The sequence below is a fragment of the Perissodus microlepis genome, chromosome 11, assembly GCF_051167445.1.
Source record: "Perissodus microlepis isolate ML-2025 ecotype Zambia chromosome 11, ASM5116744v1, whole genome shotgun sequence".
Lineage (NCBI taxonomy): Eukaryota > Metazoa > Chordata > Actinopteri > Cichliformes > Cichlidae > Perissodus > Perissodus microlepis.
The window spans coordinates 31042783-31055085 of record NC_140471.1 but is presented as its reverse complement, the minus strand read 5'-3'; the positions used below and the strand labels follow the sequence as shown (position 1 = coordinate 31055085).

Below are 12303 nucleotides of genomic sequence, written 5' to 3'. Positions count from 1 at the left end.
ATGTTTCCAGCCTGGTACAAAAGTCAGTTTTGGTTGTTATGAATAATTTCCCTAATCACCCTTTTCAAGTTTAAAGTGGCTACTTTTATAAACAGATGGCAGCTGTCACTGTCTTCAAGGCCTCACTTCCACTAACTGAGAAAACCACTCTTTATAACATTCATGGTTTTGGTACCTTTGGATCATTTCAATGGACATACAGGACTCTTTGCAGTCCTGGGAAAATGTTCTACGTCCACAGGGTAAGTTGCAGCCAGGTCAATCACTTAATTAATTGGTTATCAGCAAGAAGATATTTTAGCAGCTTGTTTGACACACGGCCATCATCTTCCTAGAAGGGGGCATCTCAGAAAATTCACCCCAAGGTCAGACCATGCAATGCTTAGAGAAATTGCAAAAGACCCCAAGAACTACACCTCAGACTCCACAGCAATCTCATGACAGTGCAATGAGAAAAAGGTTGAACAAATATGGCTTGTTTGGAAGTGCCAGGACAGGCCTCTTGGTATGGTAGCATGACTTAAGTTTGTAAAGTTGCATCTGAACAAATCACAAGACTTTTGGAATAATGTCCTTTGGACAGACAAGACCAAAGTGGAGATGTTTGCACAGCACCATGTCTGGTGAAAAACAAGCATGGGTGATAATTTGGGTTTATTCTGCAGCCACAGGAGTTGAAGGAGTCAGCCATGAACTGTAGTTTACCAGTGTATGCCCAAACACACCAAAAACATTTACAACAGAATAGCCGAAAAAAGAATCAAGGTGTCACAATGATCCAGTCAGAGTCAAACTGACTGAAAAGCATCGACCTTCAGAGAGCTGTGCATAAATGAAACCTCGATGAACTGAACTGACGTTGTAAAGACAAATGCACCAAAGTTTATCCATAACAATGCAGAAGATTAATACATACCTACAGAAAATGATTACTTTAGTTTATTGCTGCTAAAAGTAATTCTATGAGCTTCTGAATCATTGGGTGAACTTGGTTATTCACAAGGTTGTCTGTCAAAACTTTATCCTTCGGACTCCACCCTCTGGTCCAAATATACCTTTGGGGCTTTAAAAGTCCAGAAACCAATGTGTGACATCATGGTGGCTACACCCAAAATTGACTTTTCAACTTAAAAATGTCAAAGCTTTGCTTGGAAACTGAAGATATTCTATTAAATTGTTTTATCATTTTTGGTTTTTTGTGCTTTTGTTCCCTTTGCCGTGTTTCTTTTATTCAGTGCTGTAACTAATGATAGCTTTCATTAGTTAGCTTCATGCAGAATAACTGATGATGCATTAAAGAGTGACAAGTTGACAATTCAGTCTCATCAGGCTGACATAAGAGGCTAATATGTGCCTGAAATGGATCCTCTTTGCCATCAGTGCTCCCTGATCTCACACACTATTTGTCAATGAGATAGGTGACAGACTATTGTAAAGGTCACAAGCTCTTGAGAAGAAAAGGAATCACAGCAAAATCAATTATGCGGTATCACTCCTCCATGGCCTTATGTCCTCTTGCACCGCTACTTCCATTCACATGGGAACAATTCCTTCCAACCTGTTTAGAGACCATTAAATTAACTGGAGGCTGAATAGTGAAATGGGGCGTTTGGGGAGGGAATGAATTCAGCATAAGGCGTCTAAGCGTGCAGAGCAGATAATTAAAATAATTCAATTATCAGTGGCTTTCTTTAATATGAGTCATGTTGCATAAAGCATGACTGTAATATTGATCCATAATGGCTCATGTTCCCTGCCACTGCTCCCACTCGCTGTGTATGGGTGTGTTTCGATTTGATTTTAATCCTTGTTTGGCATGAGCTAATGAGATTTCAGAGATAGAAAATGAAGGCTTTCATTCCAAAATAATATGTTTCTATTTTGGCTATGGTTTGAAATGATCAAAATGTCAGCTCACTTGGGCGATGCTAATAACTGTTTTGGGATAAGCAGAGGTTTTAAAAAGACTAATATCTTTGGTAGAAGGCAAGACTCTGTAATTTACCAATGATGGCTCTTACATCCCTGTTTCCTGCATCCCTGCAATCTTCACTTCTTTGAGCTTCTTGTATAACAAACTGATTTCCCTCTCTTTCCAGCATGCATTGTACAAGAGAAGTGTTGTCTAAGCAAATGACGCATGCTTAGTTCTGCCTTCTCGTTAGCAGCTGCAATCAGCCAAAGGTGGCATCCATATCACTGTTATGTATTTTAACACAAGCAAACTGTGAAAAGGCTACAATAAAGACGTAGGTTGTCTCTTACATAATAATCCAAAAAGCACAGACTGCACATTTCAGCTCAGTGCGATCAGCTCCCGTTTAAAATTCTGATCCGCTTCAGCTCTGCTGCCCTCCCTTAAAAAAAAAAAAAAACAGACTGTGGATGTGTCATATCAGCAGAATTAATAACGAACACAACAGATGTAGAAAGTTATATTTACTTGCAAACAAAATCATACCCCAATCTGTCCATGTCTTGCTTCAGTGTGAGGAATGATGCAGGTTTTTCAAGGTGGTTTGCAGATGATTGCAGTGTTGGTGTCAGAGAGAAGATTGTTATTCTGCGAGGCATTCTGGAGGGTCTCGGCTCAAAGAGCAGCCTGCGCCTGGAGCCTGGAGACTACTCTCTCTCTGTGTGTGTGTGTGTGTGTGTGTGCATGCGTGTAGTGAGACAAAGTGTCTGGGTTCACAGAAAACCAATTGAGACACCTGCCGGCTACCACTGCCAGCTGCTGATAAAACGGGGAAAAGAATGTGTTTGGCCTCCAGCACGTTTGCCTGCCTTTGAAAGGGCAGGAAAGGTTGGAAGAATGGTTACCTCACCCATTTTTATTTGTAATGTTTTTGTCTGTTCTTAACACCTGACACCTTTTCTGGCCAGAAAATGAACCCGAAGAAATAAAACACATTAAAAAGGCAGTTGTGCACTGTGATCACTTTTATTACAAAAAGGACGTCAGCTCTTGGCGAAAAACAGATCGAAACAAAAGGCTCCAGTACAGACAGGAAATAGCTGCTTGAGTAACTGACCCACAGCTACAACATCAGGATTAAAGCACTTCACAATTTATCATGCACGGAGAAGACACTCTGCAGGACGTACATGCGGTGGAAAAAAGGGAGGGACAAAAAAACAAAAACACGCTACCTCAGCACAACATTGCAACATTTGCATTAGGTAGGAAAAGGCCACAGCAGATCACAAGAACGTCACATGTCGTCAAAAGGGTCACAGTTCACTTGCTGTCCCGGGCGGGAACATGACAGACCAGTAGCACAGCAAAATGTGTCATAGCTACACTGGCCCACAGTGCAAAACATGTTAGCTTTACAGTAAAGGCTGTAAAATTGTGAGATGCCTACAATATTGCCTTTTCTTTCTAGCAACATAAAATGGAAAATGGGGTTTTCTAGCATGTGTTGTCAAATGTCAACGTATGATCTTTCAATGAATGTCGTCAAAATGTGACCGTAAAGAAAAAAATGATGGAAAATATGAAGTAAGCTTAGAAATAATCTAAAGGCTAAAAATTATCCTTCAGGACGAGTTTTTGCTTCAGTCTTCATTCTGTATTTAGCAGTGATTCATTGTGAAATGAAGATAACATAAAAGAAAATCTAAAGACTTAGGATTTAGAAATAAATATTAAAAAAAAAAAAAAACTTATACATGTTAATAATTTTTGTATGCGTGACATTGTTCGTGCAAAGTTTTTTTCAGATTGACCCACCCATTGAGGAGGTGATCATAACATACATATATATACACACACATAAACTACGATCATTATAGTGAGATGTATAGTGCTGACACCAATGCAGAATTGTTAAAGTCTATAGTTCCTCAATTATCCACGTGAGACTGACTCCAAAATTTCGCCAGTTTCTTTAGACTCACGTGTTAAAATACTCAGCTTTACAAAAGCATGTTTACAGCCTCATACAAAAATGATTTTGGTCTCCATGTTAAATGTACATCCACTAAATAACTCTACTGTTTAAATTGTATTAAGGCACTCACATGAATAGCCATAGCTTGAGTGAGCTATGGTGTGTGTTTATACTGTTGGTGCCTTTTGGAGCATTTTTAATGAAGCTATTCTGACAAATATGGCTTTTTATGAACATATCGATATAAACAGGCAGTCTTAAAAAGTCTGTGCTCCAGTTTTGGGTAATATTTAGGTAGTATTTTGTTTATATTTTTTTTATATGCTAGTACTATTTAGCAAGTACTGCATCTGTGGGATATACACTACTAACCAAGCCTTACTAAAGATGGTGATGGCCATAATGCCAGATGTCAGCGTGCTGGAAATGGAGGTTTATAAACTAATGGTTATGGTCACAGCAGCTACCTGCCTACATTTTATCATATACAGTCCATGGCAGGGGTAAGCAACTCCAGGCCTCAAGTGCAGGTGTCCTGTGCGTTTTAGATATCACTCTGGGTCAACACACTTGAATCAAATGATTAGTTCATTACCAGGCCTCTGGAGAACTACAATACACGTTGAGGAGGTAATTTAGCAATTGAAATCAGCTGTGTTGGATCAAGGACACATCTAAAATCTGCAGCACACCGGCACTTGAGGCCTGGAGTTGCCTATCCCTGGTCAATGGGGACCAACACCGCAACTGAATATGAAACTTAATCTAAAACAATAAATAATAAAAAAGAAACTTTACAGTCATGTGATGTTGATGCAGGTTAACTGAAAACAATGGGCCTAAAAAAGGATTATAGGCAAATCAAAATCTTACAGCCTTTATTGTGAAACTGATATGTTTTGTGCTGTGAAACAATGTAGGAATTACACATTCTGAAGTAATACTTGGTTGGAAATAGATCAGGGAGTGCTCTATATATCTATATATATTTTTTAAAACTTTAACAGGTTGTATGACATCTCTGTGAAGTGCAAAGACACCGTGGCATCAGCATCTCCAGTGTCTCAGCTACCTACAATACTGTAAACAATCTACACTATAAGGCGCACAGTTGAAAAGTTGCCCAACAAAAGAGCCACAACATCAGTTCATAAAGGGTCTGATGTGAAAATGCATCATCATCATCTTCATCATCAACACTCTGCAGATCTGGCATACCAACTGTCAATATACCAACTGCAGGCAGTAAAATGCTGTTTAAGTTTATTTAAATGGGCACGACACGCACGAAAAAACAAAAAAACTACATCAAAAAACAGAAATATGAACCCATTTTCTTTCTTTTTCACATCAATCTTTTTTCAAATTAGGCACACGGTACAGCACAGTAAACTTTTTTTTTCTTCAATACCTCTTTTGGTTTTTGACATCTAAAGACGTGGACACTGAAGGCCCCTCCATGACTAAAAGGACAAATAGGGCTTTTTTGTTTCTTTTTTTTTTTATCGCAAACACAGAACAGTTAGTCGCTCGCTGCTGGCATTTATCTGTCCAAACCTAAACATTAAAGGGAGCTTTCCGCTGCAGTTTCCTCCTTTGTGATTATTAAACCTGCTTTATGACCTCTGTATCAGTCTTTTTTTATGGCCTTTCCTTTCTGTGATGACACTAGAAACTATCACAGGATATCCTATACAACATAAGGCATTAAATTCCTCTTCGCATGAATCATATCGCTCATAAATAGTCTTTGTGACCTTTCATCTCTGTGCATAAATAAGAAAAAACACACATACAAATGAAAGCGCTAAAAAACCTTAACTATTCACTCTGCAAATACTTGTTCACTGTTTTAAACACTGATTGTCTACATTATCAATAGAAATCTAAGGATGTAAGTAAACATGATAGGATGTAAACACTGTTAGTATCCAACTGGCTTGGATCTCAGAAGATATTTGACCCTGTATGACACGGGAAAACAGTCCCACACATGAGATGGTGGAGGAGCGAGGTAGTCCACAAGAGACTTAATGGAAGGGGAAAGGAGCTATGGGTGAACCTTAATTGGCTCTGGTATGTCGCTCGGACTTGAGGGCCGCGTTAGCTTGTGGTTTGATTAATAATCTTCATAGTGTAGTTCAGGCTCTCTTGCTGTGGTTGAGAATTGCTTTGAATTGGCAGGGAGAAGCTGTAGAACTCTGGTTTGCACTCAATATAATCGTGTCAAATTTATTTTCAGTCTTAAATTTTAGAAGATTTCTTTGAAAGCTTTTGTTTTCCTGGCAGTCTTTTGTTTGGCAAAGTGCATCAAATCAGTCTATTTGTGTAATTTTTTTCTTTATATATAGAGAGATAAATATATGCGTATATAATTTTTGCACCCTTAGTGGTCCTCACACGATGCGGTAATCAAATGTGTCCTTTTCAGTATGGTCTGTCCAGTTGGATGAGGGCATACTGCGATATGGGTCTAGTAGGATGCGGAAACAGCGTACGATGAGCAGGGCCAGGAAGATGAAGAGCAGCAGCACGAAGACAAAGGCAGCCTTCTGCTCAAGCGTCAGGTAGGAAGGCACGTGATGGCCACCACCCGACGAGGACAGCGTGCTGCTGAAGAGGCCCTCAGCCATCCTGGGCACATCCATGCTTGATCGTCTCTGCTCCAGCTCTTTGTCGGTTGCTTAAAGACTTTTGAGGGGAAGATGGACTCAGTGGAAAAGACCTGTGTGAAAATCCAGATAGATGCATTATAGATCATGTCTTCTGTGATTTGGCAGGTGAATGAGTAAACCAATAATTTTAAATTCTCAAAACTCAATTTGTACAGATGACAGGACAAAGTGGCTTCAAGAGGAGTTTATTTTTGCAACTCCAGGTAAAAAAAGTCTGCTCTGTGAATAAAGAAGGCCCAGAGGACTCCTTTGGCAATGAAATTCACGAGGGAGGTTTAGTTATACAACATTTAATGGAAGCAATACCGCTCTGAAGGTAGAAATGTCACTGGCTTCATTAAACCACAGCTTATTATTACTGAATTTCTAACCTTGCCTCCCATGAATTGTGTTCATATGCAACCAACCTGCATCAGCAAATTAGATTCTGTGGAAACGTTTATTTTAAATATTGTCATGCATGAGGAAAAATGAGTTTCTCCTCAGACAAGGTTACATGAATGAAACATGAATTCAAATAGGTTTACGGCTGCCTGATGAAGGGTGGATTACCAACAGACAAAGCAGAGAGCTGCTACAGACCCCCAGAAGTGCAGGGGGACAGAAATGTGCATAAAAAGGCCACATTTAATAGAAATTAAATTTTAAAACACATTTGTATGACAAAATGTTTAACATCTGTTATGCTCAAGGCATTATTTCATATTGCTTCAGCACATCATTTTAATTGAGATATTTTAGATCTAGTTTAGTTCTTACACAGTGTATATCTCTGAACTTTACATCTTACACATTAGGGGAATGGGTATGATGACTTTCTATAATTAAGAAATCTGCATATATCTTCGTACCTCAATTCTATATATTCTAACGCATATGATCTTATGCGAGTGTTCCTGAGCTGAAAACAAATCCTAAACTCTCTTCTTGATAAAGTTTCCTAAAAATTACAGCGCCTAGCACATTTACAAAAATGCTGAGCCCCTTTTTAATGAAACTATATACAGGAAATTATTAAAGATTAACATCTTCAGTAGGAACTAAAGCCATAAAAATTGAGAGACCAACACACTGCTGGGGCTTTTTTATTTGGTGGGATTTGATGTCAATAAAAAGTGCACTATAACACCAGCCTTAGCCTTTAATCCAGTTACCAGACAGCAAACCTGAACCCAAACCTGAGACTTACAGAAAAAAGACCCTAAAATAAAATAAGTCCCCCCTGTACTGAGCCAACTTCCACATAGGTTTAGGATAGTGCTGGCTTCATTTAAGGAGTGTATTAAATTAGTAAAGGTCTTTACGGTCAATTAGATTACACTAAATCAGGAAACTCATGGGGAATTCTGTAATGCAGTATGTGAGTTGATATGCTATTTCAATGTCATCTATGAGCTTAGAGCAAAAGACGCTGGGGAATGACTTCATTTCAATCCATAGTGGTTAGGTCATGTTTTTTCATTATGTTCAGTTATTCAAAAAAATATCTCCAGAAAGGCTTATTGCTGTGTGGATCATTTGTTCTAACAAAAAAGAGCCTAATACAATGAATTTGGAGGCAGTTGGGTTGTCGGTTCTATAGAGACAGCTGCAGGTAAATGAATCAATTCCTAAACAGCCAGCGGGACTGTTCATCGTTTGATGTTTTTCCTCCTGCTGAGCAAACACTCGCTTTGAGTTATTATTCCAAACCAGTTTGAAAATTATTATTTTCTTCACACCACAGGAAAGCTACAGAGGGAATATAATTTTTTAAACTTTGAGATTGCTCAGATATCACAAGGTTGTTTTTCTCAAAACGCGTTTTTGTATATAATTTTCGTAGCTTAGCAAATTATTAATTTGCTTAATTACCACATTTGGCATAGCTATACAACTCCACCATATTAGCTGGAGTGATGTCCAACTGTAACCCAAAGCCACCTGTTGTATGTGTGTGGTTGTTCTATTTAAATAACTATTAAAAGGCCGGAGACACTGATTGGAGGAACATCTGTAAATCCTTACAGTTTTTCCCTTCTTTTTTTGGCTTACGTATCATGTTATCACACAGTTAACATTTCTTGGGGGTCCTGACCATCAGATTACACAGCACACCAAATTATTTGGCATGAAGTGGGAGAAACATACTTTAGAGCTGTCTATCTCAGTGGTTTTTTCAATCATTTTGTGTCCAAGACACACCAAAGACAAGCCAAAGTTTCAACGGACACCTGTGAAGAACAGCATATCTGATATCTGGCATGTCAGTTTGTCATTTGATTGTAATGTGAGATAACCTATTGATCATCTGGACCTATTAATGTTGCTTTGCAATAAGCGCCAATACCTTTCAGCTTGCCTCAATCACCTTATCAGATATTTTCACACAGCCCATTAAATGTGCTTGGTTTAGATCCAGACTCTGTTGAAGAAAGCCAAGTTTTCCTCTTCAGCTTGCTTGGCAACATTAACAAATCCCTCCCGACAAATGACTTTGACATCCCCAAACCAGCTGCAGAAACAACATAGAAAGCAATGTGTGTTTGGCCTAAATGTGGCCCACATATGCAGTTTTCTTAGGGCCACATTTGAGACATGACTGCTTCAATGAAGCCACGTGTCAATAACCCACGTCAAACATGGCTACTAACATTTGGGCCACAACTGACACACACAACACAAACAAAATCAAGATTAAGCAAAAAAAAATTGCTTTTTCCCCGTCATCTTTGCCCTCAGTGGTGAGGTCATCAGTAAAACCTCAGTGGTTGTACTGGTGGTTAGTTGAAATTTCCACACATAAATTTTGTTGTCCTCTTAGCTAACGGTCAACTGACAGATTTGGACTTGAGCAGACATGACAAGAGGTTCTTCAATATTTTTTTCAGTCCCTTTGTACTGGAATATATGCCTACAAAATATAATATAGTATGATTAAAATTCAGATATATTTAAAATAAATGTAAATGTAATGTAACAAGAGCCTTGTCGGGTGATTCAGGACATACTGATGAGAAGCGAGCTAGAGGAACAAGGTATACCAGTTAGATCCGGGTTGCGTAAAGTGGGCCTGCCGTTACTCGTTTACTGAAAAACTTTGGCTCCTCCCAGACATTTTCCCATCTATTAGATTTATTATCTGATTTGCAATGTTCTCTGAGAAATGTTTGCATAACCCAAAGTCTAATCCTTTTTGGTTCTGTCCTTCAGTTATGCTTCTGTAAGTGCGACAAGCCGTCACACACACTGACAATCACATTGGGAGGAGTGGTGAATGTGTTATGAGACAACTCAAAGTGACAAGACAGGCAGAAGAGCTGTCTCTTTCTGCCTAAAAGAAAAAAAATATGTTAGCAACTCTCAGGAGAGACCCAGAGAGAGCAAAGCCTTCAGCCATGCCTCGCTGATCAGCAGCCTGTAATCCATCACACTTAAAACTCAAAAATGATATTTCACAGCAGTGATTCATTGCCCTCACAGTAAAAAAATGATAAGGAACATAGCTGTTTTTCTTTGTCTGCTGGTTTACTGTCAAATCATAATCTCACCGTCTTGTCCTGCAATGACACAGTGAGGTTACAGGGTATTAGCACTTTGGGCCAGAAACCACTTTGATATTTGTTACAAGGTTATGTAATAGACTTCAAAGACTCCAAACATTTACATCATCAGCAGCTCCATGACTAAGCACTCGGAGTTTGGAGCTTTTCTTGACAGTATTTAACAGGGATACGCTAAACATTTAAGCTGCTAGTGACAACTTTAGAAGGAGCTTTTCATTTTAAAACGAAACGTTAGGTCACATATCGGTCTGTGCTTTGCTCATCAGCAGCTGAATTTCAGAAAAAAGCAAATTGCCTCTGTAGCCCTGAAATTGCCAGTAGATGACAGAGATACAAATACACAGTGTCGAATTTTAGAAGCTATGTAAGGGCGCAGTTTTTATTTTTTTTAGTTCAACTGTACAAAATCAGCTGCAGTTGCTGTGGTGAGGAGAAGATATGAAACCGTGCCAGACGCCGAGAGTAAAATTGACAAGGAAGTGAGTGTGACGAGGATATCGAGCCAAATTTAGAAATGATTCCAGTGATGTTGAAGTGTTGATGTAACCTGCAGGCTCTGCATGTCTGTGTTGTGATTATGACTAATAGAGAATTAAAACAACATCAGTGGAGGTCAAATTAAGCAGTTAAGGAGAATTCTTCAATATGTTTTGAATAATTTCACAGTATAAATGTGCTTTACAATAAATTAACTGCAGAAATTACACTATGATGGCCATTTATGAGTAAAATATACACAATTTAGTCATAATATACATTTTGCATATGTTTCCTTTTTAATGCATTATTTTTTAAATTTATTTATTTATATGTCTTTCAACGTCGTGGACTTTTTCTCTACAGACACGGTTCATGAATGCAACAGATAAAAGCTTTAAAATCTTTATAAAGCCTGCACACACACACACACACACACACACACACACACACACACACACCATTTATTTAAACATATATGCTGAAGAAGATTAATTGAAGAAATCAAATTCTTCAGCTGGCCTAATATTTTTTTTTTAAGTTACATACTTTGTGTAAATAAATGTAAGCAAAGAGGAACCACTGCAAAATTAATTATACATGTGAGTGCAGGTGGATGCAAAATTAAACATGTAATATGCAAAAGAGTGGTGTTATGAATAAGAGTCCTCATACTGCGATATTCTTATTCATATCGACCAATTCATCCAAATCCTTGTAATGCAACTGTAATCAAAGGTGGACACACCCGCAGATTCAACGCAGGAATGCTTAACAATCCAGAGCGTAATGATGAACCGCCATTTAAATGCAACATATAGGCTATTCGGTCTGAAACTGCCCCTGTTGTTTCAATAAAACGGCTCAAAATTGCCCGCTTTCTTGAACCCATTATTCCTATGAGCCTCAGCTGGACTCCTCGCTGCACACGTGGATGGATCAAAATGTGTCCAAATACCATTTCTTTCGCCCCGATGCGTCTGCCTGCACCTGTCACACCTTTACAGCCCGAAGATCAAAGCACAAAATCAACGCATTTCTTTTTTAAAAGGCTTCATATCGAAGAGGATTGTGGTCAGATGGAGCATCAGCCGCAGGTGCGAGCGACTGAGTCTGTAAACACTAACCTGTTGTTATCAGGGGAGCTCGGGAATCTCCGTCAGCGGCAGGTCTCCATTCCGCTAGATCCGACGATTCTCTTTGCAGGTCTTTCACCGAAACAACAAAAACGACGAACAGACGCGTCCTTGCAGACCGCAGGGCTCCTCACTACATGACAGAAAAAGCCTGTCAGAGCTTCTTTCTTCTGTCTTTGCTGACTGAGCCGAGCAGACCTCACCCTCTGCTGCTCGATTTTCTCTCCTCTTCTGCTCTTGACGCGCCGCTTATCCCCGCAGACACACAGGCAGGGATGTAGTGGTACCGAGTCGCTACTGGCAACCTGTTGCCATAGCAATCTTCCAGGTAGGCTATATATTGCAAGCAGATGAGGGAAAGGTGTGGCCCTCATACAATACATGCAAACTGAGTCATAAACACACACATATAACACATATTTAAAGGTAATTCGAAAATTAATAATAATAATAATAATAAAAAAGTGATAGCGTCTGAGAGACTTTAACTCAAAGGTGAGAAGAATATAAAATCACCCTTGGGATATTTTAAAATGCATGTTGTTACATTAGTATTTGATCTTTGTCGCACACTTTA

General features: G+C 39.0%; 1 protein-coding gene across 1 annotated transcript; it reads right to left on the bottom strand.

The window, feature by feature from the left end:
- Positions 1-2922: 2922 nt before the first annotated feature.
- LOC146378207 (cortexin-3) lies at positions 2923-12041 on the bottom strand. Its single transcript, XM_084944081.1, has 2 exons — positions 11718-12041; positions 2923-6618 (listed from the first exon to the last, which is right to left on the bottom strand). Exon 2 carries the CDS (start codon positions 6539-6541, stop codon positions 6290-6292), a length of 252 nt encoding a protein of 83 aa, XP_084800207.1. The 5' UTR covers positions 6542-6618; positions 11718-12041; the 3' UTR covers positions 2923-6289.
- Between the last annotated feature and the right edge of the window lie 262 nt (positions 12042-12303).

Coding starts and splice junctions, on each gene's coding strand:
- LOC146378207 (XM_084944081.1), bottom strand. CDS start 6,541: ATGGATGTGCCCAGGATGGCTGAGGGCCTCTTCAGCAGCACGCTGTCC.